This window comes from Lepidochelys kempii, chromosome 3, assembly GCF_965140265.1.
Source record: "Lepidochelys kempii isolate rLepKem1 chromosome 3, rLepKem1.hap2, whole genome shotgun sequence".
NCBI classification, from domain to species: Eukaryota; Metazoa; Chordata; order Testudines; family Cheloniidae; genus Lepidochelys; species Lepidochelys kempii.
This window is the reverse complement of record NC_133258.1, coordinates 94,961,014-94,982,615: the sequence shown is the minus strand read 5'-3', so window position 1 is coordinate 94,982,615 and position 21,602 is coordinate 94,961,014. Positions and strand designations below refer to the sequence as shown.

The 21,602-nt window shown below is 39.1% G+C and overlaps 1 protein-coding gene across 4 annotated transcripts in view; it reads right to left on the bottom strand.

The window, feature by feature from the left end:
- Positions 1–21,602, bottom strand: part of NKAIN2 (sodium/potassium transporting ATPase interacting 2) — a 780,527-nt gene that overhangs the window by 340,715 nt on the left and 418,210 nt on the right. For all 4 annotated transcript variants that reach the window (XM_073337203.1, XM_073337206.1, XM_073337205.1 and 1 more), the window contains one exon: positions 18,567–18,647. In XM_073337203.1, the coding sequence (XP_073193304.1) occupies positions 18,567–18,647 (81 nt within the window). The remainder of the gene's footprint in view (positions 1–18,566; positions 18,648–21,602) is intronic.

Here is a 21,602-nt window from a genome sequence, read left to right as displayed (position 1 = left end):
GTTTGGTGTGGTCAGGGTGAAAGCTGGAGGCATGCAGGTAGGAATAGCGGTCAGTAGGTTTCCGGTATAGGGTGGTGTTTATGTGACCATTGTTTATTAGCACTGTAGTGTCCAGGAAGTGGATCTCTTGTGTGGACTGGACCAGGCTGAGGTTGATGGTGGGATGGAAATTGTTGAAATCATGGTGGAATTCCTCAAGGGCTTCTTTTCCATGGGTCCAGATGATGAAGATGTCATCAATATAGCGCAAGTAGAGTTGGGGCTTTAGGGGACGAGAGCTGAGGAAGCGTTGTTCTAAATCAGCCATAAAAATGTTGGCATACTGTGGGGCCATGCGGGTACCCATAGCAGTGCCGCTGATCTGAAGGTATACATTGTCCCCAAATGTAAAATAGTTATGGGTAAGGACAAAGTCACAAAGTTCAGCCACCAGGTTAGCCGTGACATTATCGGGGATAGTGTTCTTGACGGCTTGTAGTCCATCTTTGTGTGGAATGTTGGTGTCAAAAAGGCTGACAAAGGAGGTGCTGTTGTCATCATGAATAGGTCGGAATATGAACAAGAGGCTGCTCGGCAGCTCTCCAACACCACTTTCTACAAGCCATTACCCTATAATCCCACTGAGAGTTACCAAAAGCAACTACAGCATTTGCTCAAGAAACTTCCTGAAAAAGCACAAGATCAAATCCGCACAGACACACCCCTGGAACCCCGACCTGGGAGATTCTATCTACTACCCAAGATCCATAAACCTGGAAATCCTGGGCGCCCCATCATCTCAGGCATTGGCACCCTGACAGCAGGATTGTCTGGCAATGTAGACTCCCTCCGCAGGCCCTACGCTACCAGCACTCCCAGCTACCTTCGAGACACCACTGACTTCCTGAGGAAACTTGAATCCATCGGTGATCTTCCTGATAACACCATCCTGGCCACTATGGATGTAGAAGCCCTCTACACCAACATTCCACACAAAGATGGACTACAAGCCGTCAAGAACACTATCCCCGATAATGTCACGGCTAACCTGGTGGCTGAACTTTGTGACTTTGTGCTTACCCATAACTATTTCACATTTGGGGACAATGTATACCTTCAGATCAGCGGCACTGCTATGGGTACCCGCATGGCCCCACAGTATGCCAACATTTTAATGGCTGATTTAGAACAACGCTTCCTCAGCTCTCGTCCCCTAAAGCCCCTACTCTACTTGCGCTATATTGATGACATCTTCATCATCTGGACCCATGGAAAAGAAGCCCTTGAGGAATTCCACCATGATTTCAACAATTTCCATCCCACCATCAACCTCAGCCTGGTCCAGTCCATACAAGAGATCCACTTCCTGGACACTACAGTGCTAATAAACAATGGTCACATAAACACCACCCTATACCGGAAACCTACTGACCGCTATTCCTACCTGCATGCCTCCAGCTTTCACCCTGACCACACCACACGATCCATCGTCTACAGCCAAGCTCTGCGATACAACTGCATTTGCTCCAACCCCTCAGACGGAGACAAACACCTACAAGATCTCTGTCAAGCTTTCTTACAACTAGAATACCCACCTGCGGAAGTAAAGAAACAGATTGATAGAGCCAGAAGAGTTCCCAGAAGTTACCTACTACAGGACAGGCCTAACAAAGAAAATAACAGAACGCCACTAGCCGTCACCTTCAGCCCCCAACTAAAACCCCTCCAACGCATTATTAAGGATCTACAACCTATCCTAAAGAATGACCCAACACTGTCACAAATCTTGGGAGACAGGCCAGTCCTTGCCTACAGACAGCCCCGCAACCTGAAGCAAATACTCACCAACAACCACATACCACACAACAGAACCACTAACCCAGGAACTTATCCTTGCAACAAAGCCCGTTGCCAACTGTGCCCACATATCTATTCAGGGGACACCATCACAGGGCCTAATAACATCAGCCACACTATCAGAGGCTCGTTCACCTGCACATCCACCAATGTGATATATGCCATCATGTGCCAGCAATGCCCCTCTGCCATGTACATTGGCCAAACTGGACAGTCTCTACGTAAAAGAATAAATGGACACAAATCAGACGTCAAGAATTATAACATTCATAAACCAGTCGGAGAACACTTCAATCTCTCTGGTCACGCAATCACAGACATGAAGGTCGCTATCTTAAAACAAAAAAACTTCAAATCCAGACTCCAGCGAGAAACTGCTGAATTGGAATTCATTTGCAAATTGGATACTATTAATTTAGGCTTAAATAGAGAGTGGGAGTGGCTAAGTCATTATGCAAGGTAGCCTATTTCCCCTTGTTTTTTCCTACCCCCCCCCCCAGATGTTCTGGTTTAACTTGGATTTAAACTTGGAGAGTGGTCACTTTGGATGAGCTATTACCAGCAGGAGAGTGAGTTTGTGTGTGTGGTTTTTGGGAGGGGGGTGAGAGAACCTGGATTTGTGCAGGAAATGGCCCAACTTGATTATCATGCACATTGTGTAGAGAGTTGTCACTTTGGATGGGCTATCACCAGCAGGAGAGTGAATTTGTGGGGGGGGGGTGGAGGGTGAGAAAACCTGGATTTGTGCTGGAAATGGCCCAACTTGATGATCACTTCAGATAAGCTATTACCAGCAGGACAGTGGGGTGGGAGGAGGTATTGTTTCATATTCTCTGTGTGTATATAAAGTCTGCTGCAGTTTCCACGGTATGCATCCGATGAAGTGAGCTGTAGCTCATGAAAGCTCATGCTCAAATAAATTGGTTAGTCTCTAAGGTGCCACAAGTACTCCTTTTCTTTTTATTTCAACAATAGCCACTGAAGTCCTAAATGGCATATTTTCCAAAAGAAGCAATGGTTCAGATTTACCATCATTTCATCAGGGGACATGAAGAATATAACACTGGGATGCATTTAAAGCTGCAGGCTGCAACCTGATTAACTTTGATCTTTAATTGGGTGGGTAGGGCATTAAATCACCCTTCCCAAAACCCTGCAGACATTTACTTAGATCCACTGTGGTGTTAAATGACTTCATGCCATATGATCAATATTCAGGGTTGTTCCCTTCAGTCTAAACCTTAGTATTTGGCTCACCTCTGAATCAAAGAAGAATGAGGATGTTTATGAGGATTATCAGAGCCTGCAAAACCTTAAGGTCAATCTTTCTCTATACAGGGTAACAGGGTTCACCAACTATATTCCAGGTCTCCTGCTCATATTTTTTTTGAAGCTGGTCCCTTTCAGCCTCTTCCCTGTACTTTTCAACTGCAATAAAGTGCAATTAAATTACATACCCCAGCTAAACATACAACTTTTAAATTCCTTCCCCTACTTGTTATAAATCTTAAAACCAACCCTTGAGGAAGGTGACTCTAAGACATGGGTCTTTAAGGAAAACAACTATCACAAGACTTGCCATAACAAAACAGCTGGCAATACTGCCCATTGCTCCCTCTTGTCCACTGCCTCAGCAGCTGATGAATAAATCATAAATACATCCGAGAAGCAAGTTAAAGCCAGTTACAAATAAAACAAGCTTTAATTAATACAAAAGGGTCCGAATTATAGCTCTCTTCTCCAAATCCCTGGCCAGGGGTCTGATACAGAGATCACTACAAAGGACCCAATTGCATCCTTTCCAATTATGGATACACACATCCAACTGGTATTTGTCAGTGGCCATGGTGAATGGATGAAAAGAGACATATATAATCTTCTAGTAAATTACACATACACAGTGATAGGAAATGAAATCTGCCCCATCCTACAATATTATGAAATCGCTGATCGAAAAATTAAGCTGTTTCAGGCAAGCCCTAATTCAAGCGACACAAAGAGAAAGATTAAAATCAAATGTCCTTATTTTGTCATCCTGGCTCCTTCTAACGCCTCAAACTGTTCCCACAATCTCCCTGAAAGAACCAAATGCCTATTCTTTTGGTCACCTCTCCCTTTTATTGCAGTTACACTCACCCAGAATGGAAAAAATACCATGGGACTAACGTGACCAAGATTCACACAGTGTACGGAAATAAAGAACTTCAGATGAACACTATTTGTGAGCAACCCATCAGCTATAATTTGTCCTTATGAAACAGAAATAATTTTGAATATCCAATTATGATCACCACAGTCAGTTTACAAACAATTTATGGCAAGAAAAAATAAATAAAAGGTTTAATTTACTGAACACATTTCTTGCTACAAAAAGATTCTGTAAGCTCTTTTTGTTCTGTGTTTGTACAGCACCTCACACAATGAGATCCTGATCCGTGACTGGGCTCCTAGGTGTAACTGTAATACAAATAGTAACAACAGATTCATTCTAGGTGAACTCTCTGATTAAAGTCCTTATTTCATATTAGTTGAGCACTTTGCAAATATAAATGGATACAGCCTTAACATCCTTGTGATGCAGGGAACCAGTCGTCCTCATTTTGCAGAAATGGAAACACAGAGATTAAGTGACTTGCCCCAGGACACACAGAAAGTCTGTGACTGAGCTGGAAACTGAACCAAGATCTCCTGAGTTCTAGTCCAGTGACATGATCATCTCTCTTTTCTGCAGACAAATAAATGGTTAATTCTCTGTGAGGCCAGTTTTTAAAGTGTTAAAAAAGTCTCAGTGAGGAATTTGGCCCACTAAACATTGACACACCTGTTATATGCAAAGCCTGCTATATTATGAAGGCCAGAAATAAGCAATTTATCAAACCCTGAATTCATTCTATACTATCACTCATACGTTTATCCATGTCTTGCAGTGATAAACACCAAGTAGGCATTTTTCTAAATCTAGTTTAACAACATTTTGGCAGGAAAGAAAATTAGGTGTGCATGCCTTAGGGCGATGTTTTCCCCCCAGAAAATGCAACAGAACAGTGATAGCTTAAAAGACACATATTATCTTGTAGATTGTGCAAATGCGTTGTTCAGTATGAAGAATCTCCAAACCACATTTTCTCGGTTTTGAATGTTTTATGTAGTCCTTTGCATATTTCTCGTTATGAGAGCCTTACATAGCGCAAAAAATTTACAGTCACAGTATTCAACACTTTGTTTCCAAGCGTGCACTTATTTTATGCAGCTTTTTAAAATCTTCATACTTCTTGAAATTCAATCACTCCATGATCAGAAAAGTGAAAATATTGGTGCTTGCTATTCCTCTGCATTTTAGCATGACTTTCTGTATAAAGTTTTTCAAACCTGGGCCTTGTTTTTTCAGGGCTATACTCGGAAGATTTTCAGGGTATTTGATGTTCAGCACCACTGAACTACTGTGAAATAAAAGCCTATAAATAATAAAGGAGGGGAGGTAGTAACTTACATACAATTACAACCTGTGATTGAAAACACGTAGCATTTTTTCTGCAACTTTATAAAATGCTATCACTGCCACATTTTCTTTACTCCACAGTTGAATCTATGATGAATGAAGACATCCCTTTTCCACAATTGAAGCACATTAGTTCAAGGGCCACTTCTCATCATATGTGGGCTGCAAATGCATTTTTCCAGAAATTATATGAAATTATGCCACCTGTGTTTGCAACAGTTTGCATTATGCCCTCTGCCTGTATGCAGTGAAAGAACCTAAAAATCAGTATTTGATATTTACAAGCATAAAAAATGTCGCTTTTTACAATGTCAGTGGACAAAAGGGAATTGTCATCTTATACAGCACCCAATGATGTCTAGGTTAAAATACCAATGCACTGGAAAAAAACAGTCAGTAGTAAGGCTTTTTATAAATTCTTTTTACTGGAAGAATTTTAGTGCTTGTAAAAAGGACCGACAGCACTGACTAAACCAGGGGTGCAGGAAATAGAGCAAATTCCCCACATAAATTCTGCCAGTGAACTTCAGCCCTGAGTGACTATTTCAATAAGAAGATAATCTCTGCTCACCTATAGGTAAGTTGGAGACCACCACATTCATTCCCACTTTGAGACCTAAATTGGGATCTGAACTGCAGTCTCTTGAAGGTGCCTTGCAGAAGTGTAATATTACAATTATATTTCAATAACCTGTTATGAGTGCCTGGTTCCACTCTAGGGAAAGGAAATGTTTCTTTAAACAAGTCCCAGTTACTTCAGTTTCATCCTTTACACTGTCTCTATGTGTGAAACACAAGGGTCATGCAATTCTCATTATGTTCTCATTCCTATAGCAGGTTATGTGTGCTAATGAACAAAAATGATATAGTATCATATAGTCAGTTAGTGAGCACTCCCCTAACCTTTGTTGTAAACAGCTGTCTGATTATATCAAATCTCATAAATATTTCATTGATTAAAAATTAAAAATCAAGAAGGCAGACAGCACAACTAAAAATGTAATTTTATATACGAGCTAATGCTTTGATTCCCCTTTACCACCTTAGCCATAAAAATGTACAGTATCACCCCCTGCCCCCAAAAAGCTGCTAATGTCATATGAATAGATATACATCGTATGTTCTTGCTTTGGATTGAAATCACTGATGTGACACTAACATTTTCTAGCATCACACTCCACAGAAATAAAGGGACTGATTCAGCTTTTGGCTAATAAAAATACCAGTGAGCATAATAGGGACTGTTTAGTTTAGAGATAACAGAAATGAGGAGGGACATGATATAGATATACAGAATAATAAATTATAGCATAAGGACAGTAATGTACAATACAAATACAATAACAAGGGCATACCTAATAAAATTGAAGGACAACAAATGTATAATTGATAAAAATATTTTTTTTTATTCTTACAATATTTTTATTATGTGGACTTCATAGCTACACGATGATGCAAAGGCTAAAAATTTAATGTTAAAGAAAAAGGATTAGCCATGCAGTTATATTAGTTCAAATGAAAAATGCTGAGAGGATATAAACTCTCATACTACAAGGCATAAGCCAACTACCAAAGGAATTTAAGCACCTAATTGCCACTTTGGGTACCTAAATCCAAAACTTATATCTTGGAAACACCTGCTTAGTTGCCACCTAATACTGTAGGTGGCAAAGTTTCCTCTAATGACGTCCACTAGATGCCTAAAAATCCACCAGTGGGCACCACTGCCCTTATACTCTATAGCCCAGTGTTCAAAACCCCACTCAGCCTGAAAGGGGCAGGGACTGGAACCTGGTTCTTCCATGTCCACAAGCATGCCCACTACTGGGCTCTTGAGTTATTCTCACTCTCTCCCTCTGGCCCAATGAATGACTGGGAATCCCAAATTGTGATAGAAACCTCCCTCTGACCTGGAATTAGGCCCCCTAAACCCTGGCACATGTGGCTACAATGGATAATGGCAGTTAAGAGATACAACATGAAAAAAAAAACATGTACATTGTTATGTTTTCTAATACAACAAATGCAAAATATATTTGTCAATTTAAACTATTTATTTCAAAGTGAGGAAAACAGAGAACTACAAATTTAAAGTTCCCTTGACAGAAAGAACTGAACTGACACACAAAATGGCATCCCTTGAATGAGGCAGGGAGATGCCTCTACATTTAATGATGTAGTACACTGAGAACAAATGGAACACCTTCTAGCTACAAACACCACAGCAAACATTAAAGTATGGAGGTATGTGAAAAAGAGGGCACTCCTTCAGAAATGTTGAATTGGCTGAACATCTAACAACCCTCTCATATATAAATAGGTGTTTTTCTGTTCTTTTCTTTAAAACAGCCTCATTGGTCATTTGAAAATATCCGTGAGACTGTCAGACACAGCAGGTTACATTTTTGCTTAATTAGCCAACTATTCTGGAATAAAAGAAAAAGAGCCTGAGTTATGCTATTGCCTGCTGAAGACCAGGCTTTTAGAATGAAACTCACAATAAACCTCACTTTTGTTCAATTCATAAGGTTACTTAATCAAGCTAGTCCAACTCTTCAAATACAGAAGCCAATTTCTTTCCAAATAAGTGTTTGTGGTAGTCTGATTAAGTGGGATATAATGTCATAGTACTGCAGTCTACTCTGGAATAGATAGGATGCCCCTTAAAATTAAGGTAATTGAAATAGCAGCAGTAGGTTTTGAAGCATTAGCTCTAGGCTCAGCCTGGACCGAGGAAATAAATTCACAAAGGTAATTGTGGGGTTTAGTAGATTTTTAGAAAAAGAGTTCACATATATTCCTTTCAACAGTCTTTCATCATATGTATGTGGGAACACCGGCACAACACACCGAGTGCACCAGATTCAACTTGGCATAATATTGAAGTCGATGGAGATAGATTAGGGATGAAATTTGCCTCATTTATCAGGAACACTTAATAAAAATGCATCACCAAGTTTCTCAGGAATCCTAGATGCTGAAGTGAATTAATTCACATAGGAATATAAGATAGACTGTTGTCTTTTAATAGTAGCATTAGAAATAATACAGTGCTCTTACTGACAAGCTACAAGAAAAGAACCTATATTAATATTTGTGTTGAATTAAGCAGTCTAGCAGTAGTAGTGGGGGTATGGACCTAAAATTCGTATGCCATGCAGCTGCTTTGCATCACACTGCCAGTGTAATTTGGCCTTACTTCCAGTATAACTGGTCCCAAGGAGGTTCATCCCAGTGTAAAGCATTGCAATACTCTTGTGGTGTGGAGCAGACATAGGAACTCTTACACTACAAGGCCTCTCTACTGCCACTGTGTAGCAGGAGAGAAAAGCATGGCCAGGATGAGGCTGTATTGATCCCTCACTGCATTTTTGACCCCTCAAGCTGCTTGAACTATTCTGAGGGACTGACTTGCACTGGGCAACACCAAGGTAAGAGCAGTGAAAAAGTAAGCTTGAATACTCTCTTCATCTCCTCCCACGAGAATCCCAGTGCTAAGTAGAATGTTCTCTTTTAAAACTGAAATGGTGTTTCTGGCAAAATACTCCACAGAATAGGTGTAATTTTGATCTCATACCAGCTTCATGCTGGTGTAAACACTGGATATATATAACTCCTTGATTATATAGTATAAGTGAGCTCAGAATCTGTTTCCTTCAGGAAATCCTCTCAGTATCATCCTTCTAAGAATGTATATTGGCTTGATGTCATTTAAAAGTCTCACCCCATCCTCAACTCCACGTGGATTATAAAGTGATATCTTTGGTATGTTGTAATTGGAAGCTTACATTCAAAAAAAAGGGAAATGTGAAAAAAGTAAATTACTGTAATTTCATCTATAGCTAGAAAGAATAGTAAATCACTAAGGCCAATATGAAAGCATCTTAAATGTAAGCAAAAAGACTAATTAATCAAACAAGAAGATGCCATCATGACAGGCTGATGACTTGAGTTTGAGACAAGAGAAATATAACTTATTTGAATTTGGAAGCAGTGGAAAAGTGGAAATGTATTTTCATCATTGTTATGAGGTAACAAAATGTTCTTTAAAATATATATATATATATGTATATATATATATAAAATCAATAATAGAACTTTTCCTATCGAAACTTTGAACTGCATTTTCTGTCTTATCAGGTTGGATTTCCTGCTGGTAAGCATGGGGGTAAATGGCAGTTCATTAAAAGACATCATAGGTTTGAAGATGTTTTCAGTGTCATCTTCCTGCCCCAACCCACTTCCTCTCCTGCATTTCCCATTTGTTTGTTTCCTCCTCCTGTCCTATCTCATCATATGCTAAGATTGTGAACTGTTTGGGGCAAGGAGTATTTTTGTTATTTTATGTTCATAGAGCACCTAGTCCAGTGGAGCCCCAATACCTGATTGAAACCTTTATGTGGTACTGCAATATAATAAATAAATAATAATGTAACATCTAAAAACTGCTCTTTTGCTGCAGTGTCTAGAGCAGAGTGTTTGAAAAAACCTGCAGAAATCTCCATTACGACACATTGCTTGTATATACATGTTATCAAATGTACATGCATACATATTATACAGTTGGCTGCTGTGAGGTATAGCTTGAATACGTAGTAACTGTTTATGTTCACAGCATACATACGGTGGAGTAGGGAAAAGACATAACATACTCTTGCCAGAAGGTTGAAATGTAATATTACTTTATTTCTTAGAATCCAGAACCCTAACACATAAGAATCTAAAAAGAGAGATGTAGTAGGCTGCTCCCTGTGGCAGAGGAGCACAACTCAACCCATCTTGCTCCACTTTGTGGAGACTCCACAGAGGACCCAGCTCACATGCCTTCCCTCAGGACTTCCTAGTCTGCAAGCAGGATCAGGAAACCCCTTACAATTACAAGCTATTGCTCTAAATTGTAACAGTTTCCAATACACCACAAACTGGATCATCTTTAAACATGACCCTAGATTAATATACATATGAGATGGTAATTACCACTTTATCACAACAATTAATCACTGCATTTTTCCCTTAAGATGCTATTTACGTGTTTTCTTGCACTTAGAACCATAATTATTATAGTAAAGGGATTAATGGGGAGAGTGTACACACACACACACACGTGTTTACATTAAATCTTAGTATAAAATATAAGCTATGATTACAATAATGTGGCCACATTCTATGCCGGTCAGAGTTTGTACAATCATATTTTGTATTTTTTGCACCTTTGAATCACTTTCAATTGCCATGTGCATTACTAGTCCTACGAAGAAGAAAAATGCAAGTTTTTATATATGCTTTCAACCATATGCTGAATCTACAGAAAAACAGTTTTATTTTGTAATCAGTTGCATTCTCACTGGTTGAGATCTTGAGGTTAAAAAATTGCTGCAAACTAATTTAACTGGAACCATAAGCATGCTTAATAGTATCTACCCATGAAACTACCCTCGAAATAACCTAACACTGTTGGTTGCCAGCATATTTTCAATTTTCATCTGTTAGATATATGATCAAGCATGTCAAATCTACTCTAAGTAATAGAAGCGAAAAAGTAAAGTCATTTACTTAAAACATTCTGATAGCTATTTATCCAAAAACCCTGGTCAGATTTAGTGCTCAAAGGCATTTACCTACAAAGTTAACCAGATGCTTTAAATGGAAAACTAATTTAATTTCTCTGTTATCGTAACGGGACATCTGTTAAAACAACATCCAAGGAAGGTAATATGTTCAAAATTAAACATCCTGCAGCTTGTCTCATTAGAGTATATGCTGCAGTGACATTCAACTGATAACCACCACTCCCTTATGAAAATGATTAGTAAATGTGAAACGAAAACAATATAGTTATTACTGTCACAGACAGGAAATATAGGGTCAGTTTGTGCCTGGTGCAAATGCAGCCCTCATGCCAAATTCATTCTTTTGCTACTACAGAATTACACTAGCGATTAATTTAAACTCTTGGTTTTTATGTCTTTTTCTTCTCCTCTTCCCTCCTCCACATCTTTTTTTGTTTTTTTTAATTGAATTGAGTTTATTCTATTTTAAGGGTCATTACTGAATTCCAGCATATTAACTGCTTAAGATTTAGGAACACATTTTGAAAAGTGCTCAACTGCCGAGTTTTGTTGAGCTCCATGTCTTCCAGTCTATAAAAATCATATATTGAGCTAACTGGCATACTTGCCAATAATTTGCGTATGCCCATAAACTTCAGCTAGTGGCTTGACACACCCTGTCTCCCAGCAGGTTCAAGGGCAGGATATGGAGTTGCAGAAGTTTGGCAGCTTCAGCTGGAAAAGCTGGAAGACTGTTATGTTACACAAGTGGGTGAGTATCAGCGGGTGTCTGAGCTGTGCAGACGAGTGGGTGATGGACAGTCTTAGGGTGTTTGGGAGGTAGGTAGGTTGGCAAATGCTGGAAGGTATCTGGGGCACTGGTTAGATGTGAGGATTATGGAGGGAGTCTGGAATTTCTGACAGGTGTCAAGGGGATTCTGGCTTAGGTGGGTGCTGGGTGGGAAGCAGGGGCCTGGATGGGGAAGTAGGAGGAAAATTGGGCATGTGTAGCTGGAGAGCTGCTGGGGGTGAAAGGTGAGGGCTGGGTATTTGGGGTGTAAACTGGGGACAGAAGGGCTTTTGGGGGAAACCAGAGGAATAAAACTACAGGGCTGGAGAGAGCTGGAGGGAAAAATCTCATGTTGGGGAAGGACGGGTGGCCAAAGGGATGCAAAGTGAGTGGGCACCAGTACTGGACCCCTTGTCTCTTTCCCCTTTGGCTGCTGCTGCCTACACTGCCTCTTTGCTGACACTTCCACAGGGATCCAGTAGGAGGAGCAGCAAGAAGAAATTAAACGCTACTGCACTTCAGTAGCCAGAAGCCGCAATTCATGTAGCCCAGCTGAAGAGAGACATTTCAACCTGGCAGAGAGTATGTGAGTGCCACAGTAGATGCATGACACATGGCAGGTCTGCATACCCACAGTTGTGGCTGGATTTCCAACGAGCTCAGTTTCTATTTAGGAATATAAATGAAGTAGTTTGATTTTCAAAACGGCTCAGCACACAGCAGCTCTCACTGCTCTCAACTGATGCATGTTTATTCTAAACATGGGAGAGATAACTCAGTGGTTTGAACATTGGCCTGCTAAATCCAGGGTTGTGAGTTCAATCCTTGAGGGGGCCATTTAGGGATCTGGGGCAGAAATTGGGGCTTGGTCCTGCTTTGAGCAGGGGGTTGGACTAGATGACCTCCTGAGGTCCCTTCGAACCCTGATATTCTATGATTCTAAATTCAGAACGATATCAATACATGTGGTTTAAAGGTTTCCATTTTAGAGATTGAATATCTCTATGTTTCTTTTCCATTCAACATTGATGCCGATTGCATCTGCCATTGTATTCCTTGACCAAAAAGGATGTGCAGTAGCCATAGAAGCTAAAGAATTAAACAGTATAAGCTTATTTTCTCAAAACCACAGAACACAAAATAATGCAAGTTGTTGACAAAATTTTACCCTCTCTGGCCATCTTTTAGATTGATTGATAAACAAAAATGACAAAATGACTTGATCCAGGGTGCAAGAAAGGCAGAAAGAAAGAAACCCTTCAGTTCTACTGGCCTTGAAACCTTCAGTGCTATCATCATTTACAGTCCCGGGGCATTTAATACCTCACAACCTGTATGTCCCTTGTGACTTGCTAAGGCAAACAGGGTTTGATTTTCTTTAACACACTGCTTACTTTTCCACACTTTGTTGGCAGCTAGTTAAATAGCTCTCTATTCTACCACAAATGGTAGGCAACACAGGCAGAACCACATGTAGTAAAGTTGCCCAACACTCTTCATTATAAGACCCTGCTTTTGGTTGCTTATTGTTTTGCCAAAATAAAGTATTTGTTGTGAAATTTTACATACCGGATCTCTATCTCAGGCTGACTTTTTTTGGATACATTATAAAAAATTCAGCCATTTCCAAGAATGAGACCAAGAGGGGGCGGGGGAAATGTTGTTTCCCCATGTTAAAAAGTTCTTACAACCATTGAGTTGATAAGCTGTAGCGCCCACTTGCTTTGAAGCAGGAACTTGAAATCTGGCAGGAAGTCACTCTGGTAGCTGGGATGTCCCATTAAAAGATACCAAAATTGGGTGAATTTGAAAAAAAAATCAGTTTACACATGCTCAGTAGAGACTTGTTAGAGTTTGGTAAGTGCATTTTCTGAAGATCTGATCTGAATTGGACATGTTTCTTTGCTCCTCACTGCTATGGCACTGGGCAGCAGAACACACACACCCTCCTCCTACACACAGATATTTTCTCTCCTTTTCTCTCATGCTCCCCTGAATGCACCCAGGCCACATGGAGGAGGAAGCACTCTGACCTGAATGTAGAGGGACAAGAAACTGGTGTGGGAAGAGGACAGAAAGAAGAGGCAGTAGGCTGGAATGAGGAGCCCAGGGGGAGGGAAGAGTCAGAGCTTGGATGGGGTGGAGAAAGACTGGGAATGACATGGAGAGCTCCAAGGCAAAGACTGGAACTGAGCTCCAGGCAAAGACTGGGCAAGGAGATTGGGACAGGGATGAAGAGCCAGGATGGTATGTGGGGTGGGAGGGGGGAAGACTAGAACAGCAGCAGCCTAGAGGGGACAGGGACAAAGGGTTTATTCCATCTACAGAACAATCCCATCCAGGATGTGAAATACAATCTCATGGTTATGGTTATGGCAGTTGAATGCTGACCCTGGAGTACCCAATTCTATCGTTGCCTCTGCTCACAGTGCTTTGAACATATAAAGTGCTATATAGTGCTAAGTACTCTGAATATCTGCCCCTGGGCTTCTCAAATTGCAAATCCAAAGTTAGCAGACACTTTTGATCACTTCAGTTCCCCATCTGAACAAGGGGATTTGTAATACCACCTCATCTCCCAGAGGTGTTTTCAAAATAAATTCATTAAAGTTTGTGAATCATTCAGCTATTATAGGGAAGAGCACCACAGCCATGACTAGAGCTCCTAGCTGCTAGGGTAACAACAATCATCATTCAGTATTCTGAGCAGAGTGCAAATAGTGTGAAGTAAATATGGCTTGGGACCACACAGTGAACAATTAGAAGAAAATAAGTTACTGACTAGCACCATCTATTTATTTCATGCTTCATTCATTACACACCTTTCAAATTCTACAACAAATGAGGCAGGAGTCTTACAGACAATAGGCTGTTTTACTACATATCTCTCTGATTCATCCACAGAGCAGATCCATCCTGTGCACTGAATGTGGTAAGGGTCCTCAGGAAAGGATATGTAATTAAAGACCATATCATAATTCATATGCACAAGGTGGCTGAATTCAGTTTCCACAGGCAACCTAAATTCTGGCATTTCCTAAACTTTTTAGTGCTTGGCTTTGCAAATATAACATTCTTTTAAAGTATTTTTGTGTGTAATGTTAGAAAGAGAGAGAAAGAAAGCAAACCTACAGTTCACTGATGTGATATTACAGTTGTTAACTTAAAAAAAGGAAGATCTCAGGAAATGCACCATAAATGCAAATACATTAACCTACACAGTTAACAACCAACAAAGATCAAAAAGTAGAACATCAGCAGAACTCAGCCAGCTTCATACAATTCTGGAGAACACCACTGAAGTCAGTGCAGTCATATTCCAGAATTACACTGATGTGACTAAATAGAATTTTTTGTGCAACGTGTCTAAATTAATGGTGCTGTTGTGATTTTAATTGTACAAGTTAAATAGCACATCAACACTTTTTTTTCCAGTCAATATCTTACCACTTTTAAATTAAAAAAAAAAAACATTTGGATGCCTTTGGCTTGTAAACTTCTTATTCCTCAGCTATCCAGCTTGTGGAATTTACAGCATCTGGAGATGTCTCTAGTGGAAGCTTTCATGTTCCTGGAACCAAGTACGTTATATAAGCATTTGCAGCACTTCTTTACTGAGGGGTTTTATTTAGCAGACATTGTTCAGGCAAAACTCCCATAGAAATCTCCGGGAGTTTTGCCTGAACGACGAATAAGCAGTACTGAATATGGCCCTACATTTAATTGCTCTTGTGCTCCATTACAAAGTTGCAGAATCACCTCACTGAAGTGACATCTGGAAATATTTCTTGACCTTTTAAAAGTGGTAAATGCAAAATTAAAATTTAATGGAAACTCATCCTACTTTTGTCTCGTAAAGGATAAATACGTTTTCTTTGATTTTTGACAGTATGCTCATTAAAAGGGCACAACATATGCATATATTAACCCAAGGGAGTTTATACCTTCTGTGTGCTGTGTGTTGTCTCCACCCTTGGGACAAAAATGGATAAGTTTTAAGTAGTAATCTTGTCTGTTTCTCTTAAAGATGCCTACAAACTCCCACTTATATTGGCTATGGTGCCTTACTAAGAGGATCTCCATATGGCCAAGGAGAAAACATGAAGACCAGTGAAATATTACTTAAAAGGGTTACTGTGTAACAGAATGTACTGTGAAGTGGGCATTCCAGATGGCAATCCATAAACCCATACAACAACCAAGTAGCTTTAAAAAACATCCCCCCACCACCAAACTTGCTTCTTTTTGGAAGTGAACAAATAAATCATAATTATTCTGCATAGTTATGGAAGCTAGGTTGTCAGCAAAGGCATTTACAAAAAAAGCACAAGGATAGAAAATAGTCAAAGTGCAATACCACTCTCCACTGTATGGACATACATTCCCCATATTGGCATAGAATGTGAACAGCTCCACATGGCTGTTCACTGGTAATCCTTTAGGCTCCTTCACTCTTGTAAGCAGGGGATAATCTCATATTCTAAAAATAGTCTTTACAAGGCCCTTTTGCTATAATAAGGCACAGTTATAAAAATGCCATGACCTCTGCCCTTGAAAACTAATTTAGAAAGAAAGAAACTAGTAAACCATTGGTATGATATATTAACAGATTGAAATAGGTTGTCTCCTTTAAATTACTAGGTGATAACAACATGGATGCCCAAAGAGCAGAAGCAAGTTTCAAAACTTTCAAAAAAAACCTTTGATTTTATTTGGTAGAAAGCTATATATCATACATATAAAATAAACTATCCCCAGATGGACTATTATTAAGCTGTCATTTTAACTTAGCAATTCCTAAAACCATGCTGTGCAAGTTCCTCTCATTGTTTACGACCTCAGCAGAGTCCCTAGTGGAAGATATACGCTAATACTGTGCTCCCCTAAAGGTTACTTTTTATATTCTGCTTAGAGTCAGTTCAGTGCTTTATCTTTTTAAGATTCCACATGCCTTTCCTAACAGGAGACAATACTCCCAAGTATCATTAAAGCTTCGATGTCGTATTTATTCTCAGTTAAAAAATACATGTAACAAAGAGAATTCAATGCAAGACTTACGACGATAGCTAGATGTATGAGGCACAGTGCTAGCCGTGAAGCACTGTTTAACCCCTCTGCTGGCCTGAAGACACACACAATGTGTTACAACAAGGATAAGTTTGCCCTAGCATGTCCTAGACTGTTTTTCTACAGATGTGGCAAAGCATATGCTTAGTTTTTGTAAATAGTGGTTTTTTAGGTACCACATTTATTTAGGATAAAATAGACCCATCTTCTCCAAAGCTGTACAACATTCCATCATGGGCCAGATCCATGAGCGTTTCTTTGCTTCCCCTTTCCACTAAAACCATTCCTTGTGAAGGAATTTCTGACTGCTTAGGAATTTCTGAATGTCTAGATGTGAGGTAATGCCCCCATGCCCTGACCCAGGAGATGAAATTAATAGCTTGAAACCTAATTTAGGTGATGGGAATACATTGGGTTTTTCCCCATTCCAAGTATAGAGCATATCACTGGAACCAAAATGAACTTTTCAGATGCATCTGCTGTATAGGCCTGAACAAGGCACCCAGTTCTGGAAAAAAAAGAAAAAAAAAGAAAAAAAAAAACAACCAAGAGGTGAACACCCCCAAACTTTTGAAAAAAATCTCAGCTCTGGCCCATATCTACTCAGAACATCACTTTCATGTTCTTAAATGATTTTTAGCCATTAAAATGCAATGATAAAACAGATCAATTCCTTCTCAAATCAGCCTACAAGCACCCCACATTTTCATTCACACCCAGAGACTAGCCAATGTATGCAGCAGGCTACAAAGAACAGGTCTAAGGGGCGTGAGTTTAAAACAAATAAAATACTAGTTTGTACAGGATGCCACAAGCATAACTTGCCTGTTATAACATCTGTAATAGTTTTCTTCACAATATACAAAGCATTTGTAATATAACAAAAAATATTGTCCAGAAGGTCATTGTATTTATTACATCGTTGCCCAGCTCCTTAATGGAGTGGGCCTATCTACAGTTACAAAGGCAGAAAGCATGACATATCTTCAAAATAAATTAAGCACCTCAAAGAAGGAACTTTGGCACTATTAAAGTCAAAGTGAATTTTACCATTGACGTCAACAGGATGAGGGGCTGGTTTAAACCGAAAACTTACCACACTGAAGCGAGACAATGGTGCACAGTTGCAGTGCTCCAGTTGTGCTGCTGCAGCATCTTACGAGTCGACATAGCCTAGGGTTTCATCCAGGCTTTTGCAGGAGCAGCACACATGGGAATACAAGATACTGTCGAACAGTGCACTGAATTTATATTCTGGGGAGTGCTTTGAGAGGCAGCACTTACAGTGAAATAAGAGTGAAAACTGCCTTCTTTTCTGTGAAATTTTTCTTGGCTCATCTAGGATTCTAAGTAACAAACTGAAGTTGACTCCACAATCCAGTCTATCCTGGCATCTCAGTTTACATTTTAATTTACCAGTGACACCTTGTTTTACCGTTATTACTTTGCAGTATAGGCCCCTGGAAAGAATTCAGCAAAACAATAACCAAGTTAAATGATACAAAAAGAGCATGCTTACCCTTGAGATAGCAATCTCCCTTTGTATTTATCAAATCTGATTAGTAGCTCTCCCAAAGGTGGCACTTGCACTGAATAACTACCAGAAGAAAGTGAGTTTTCCTTTAAAAGTATAGTTGATATCAAAAACACAAATACCTCAGCTGTCTGGGATGTGGAATGGCAAGATATACGGCATATGTGAAATTTCCATCATGCAAACCTCATTTAAATGATGCCAAGAGGATAAGTAGCAGAAGACTTAGCCTCTGAATGGGGGCATGTTAATAATGTACAGATGGCTTAGACATATCTGATGGTAAATTACCTTTGAAAGATCCCCAGCCTCCAAATAGAAGCAGATAACAAACACATTCCATGTGACCCAGAAGACTAGCCAGACAGCATACTGCAGGAGAAGGAGAGAAATAATACATTATTAATTCTGCAATCAGATGAGTTAAACTTAAATAAAGCTTAAACTGTTTGTCCAAGTCTCAGACAGACACAAAAGAGAGAGACTGTAAATACAGTGGAGCTGGATGAAAACATTTTGCAAATAAAAGCAAGAAGAAATGTCTCCTTTTCCCTAGCCACAAACTGGTGAGAGCTGATTTGGTGCTTATTCACATTAGAAATTATGCATCTCAGGGGAGGTGATGGTCCTGAAATTTAATGTTCAAATTCATTTTGATTTTGTTGTATTCCTAATTATGGGAGAATCTTAGTATCAAAGCAATGAGACACATTTTGGTATTACCTAAGTGGGTTTTAGTGCTTGCATCTGCACTATATGCTTATTCAAATGGGACTCTCTAAATTCCCAAGTCCCGTCCCAGCATGTACTTGACTCTGTACCACACCTGAGATGGACTATCTGGAAGATGTTTCTTCATTAGTTGTTTTACGATGTTGGTGAGGAATCCAGAGGGAATTCTAGGTGCCTCACTGTACATGTATTTTTTGGCATTTCAAACCTTTTGATCCAAAATGTTCACTTTAATACACCATTGAAAATGTTCATTTTCATCTGAGTTTGAATTATACTGGACAGTGGATGTAGAAAAGCTTGAGCAAAACCTGTTCAATGGTTTGTGTTATCTATTTTCTAATATGCATATTTTGTGAGAGTAAAGGAGGTACACTTTCTTTCTGCCCTTCTATCCACACTTACATATATGGTGACATTTTTGCATTAATAGAGACATCATACATTCTGGGTTTGGAAATGCTGCCTCCCTACCATACTGAAGATCTTCTACGCTAATTTCTGACCTGTTGTCTAGTCATGCCTAGTGTTAGTGCCCCAAAAAATTCCCTTGATAAATTATTCCAATGTCTAATAAACCTTAACATCTGCAAATGCTATTCTAATGACTTATTCCTATTTGCTAGTTACTCCTAATTTAATTCTGTATGTTTGGTAATTTTAATCTATGGGCCCATGATATTGCATATATGAGAGTTGTTTCATAAACCAATATAATATAAACTATTCTCCCCCCATTTTACTTTAAGACTATTTTCCTTGTTATGCCACCAATGTCCTCTGCCTCTCAAGAATTCACAAAATTATCACATTCCCCTTTGTTTTGCTTCCTTTTCCTCAAACCATACACATTATATTCCTTTAATCTGACTTTGTTTCATATGTTTAATATTGTTATGTTTTTTGTATTTCACTGGATTACATCCAATTCATTATTTTGTTCATGAGAAGTACATCAGCACACTGTACTCTAAGTCTGTCTTCACCTCAGTTGTATGAAAAAAAGAACTACTTCCCTTTCTCATGATACTCAGTTTTTATATGGTCCAATAGAACATTTTCTAATTTTTGACAGCATTCCACTGTGAAATATTTAGGTTGCTGTGAATTAATGTACCATTCCCAGTTCTTTCCCCACTTTACTGCTTTTTAACTTGCATTTTCACCTTTTTGATATTAATTTGCTATAAGTGCATCATCTGTCTTTCATCTAAAGTAAATCTCATTCAGTTAAATTCTGCCTTCTCCTCTAAATTCTCAAAATCCTTTTACAATTTCTCTCTCATTCCTGCTACAATCTGTTTTCCTAATTTGGTATTAGGAATGTATGGTAGTTTATCTATTGTTTACATCTTCCTGTATATAATTTAAATTATTAAATCTAATACTGAGTCCTGTGGTGCTTTGCTTGTACTTCTCAATGTGATATTTCATTATTTGCATATGGTCTGTCATACCAGTTTTCCACTTGAAGCATAGGCCTCCATAATATTGTTCTAAATTTATTTGAAAATTCTTGCATGTGACCATATCAAGACATTTACATTTAGCTATTAAGTTTTACATTACAGATAATTAAATCATTGTCAGCCAGCCAGACTACTGGATAGGCAACCTTTGCCTAAAATGATAACAAATAGAGCTTTAGTCTAGCAGACTAAATAAATGTTTAGATTATGCTTTATGAGCAAGCTGATTTCTGATTTATAGATAATACAAGTCCATTCTCTAAGGATGGGATTTTCAAAAGCACCTTCATGACTTAGCACAATACCTACTGGAAGTCAATGGGACTAAGTCACATAGGTGTTTTTAAAAAGCCAACCTTAAGCCAATCAGAAGGCACCTGTTCAGTAACGGTATACTGAGCTTTTCAGTCTACTGCAGGCTGCTTCACAATACAGCACTGTTACTATCCAATACCAAAGGTCAGATATGCCAAAGCAAGAAGAAGGCAAAATTACAGCTTCCTGGGTAACCTTAGTTCTGACATTTCCTAATTTCTCAGTGCTTGACTTCACAAACTTAACCTTCTTATTTTATTTTTTATATTATTTGCACTGTGGTGGAGGTAGTATGACTGAGTTGAAGATTCTGAATTTTGTTTCCACGTTGCATTCATGCAGTAGCTGATTTGAAAGATACCTTATAAAGCAAGCACACAGTGATGGATCAAGACAATGCAGTAAGCCACTTTGGATTTGTTTGTGGTAGCAGAGCCTCTTACATTTAAAATAATAGCATAACTTCTTTTTTTAACTGTCTAGTCACAATCATTCAAAATGCCAACATCTGAATTTCAGAATTTTTAAAAACAAACATCTGCTATGTTTTGGACAACCACAACAAAAATCTTTCACATTATTTGAAAGACCCCCTACTTATGAAAATGTCACGTTAAGTGTTTGCTACCTGAACCTTTGGGGATGAGTACTGAGCACAATTATTTTGAAAAACAAGGATGCTCCCACTCCCCACTGGCAGTTATTTCAGCTGCTTCAGATCTGGCACATCTCTTATCGCTGGATCACATGCAGTCATAAATACTGCTTTTTGTCTCATGAGCTTCAGCTAATCATTTTGGAAATTTGACAC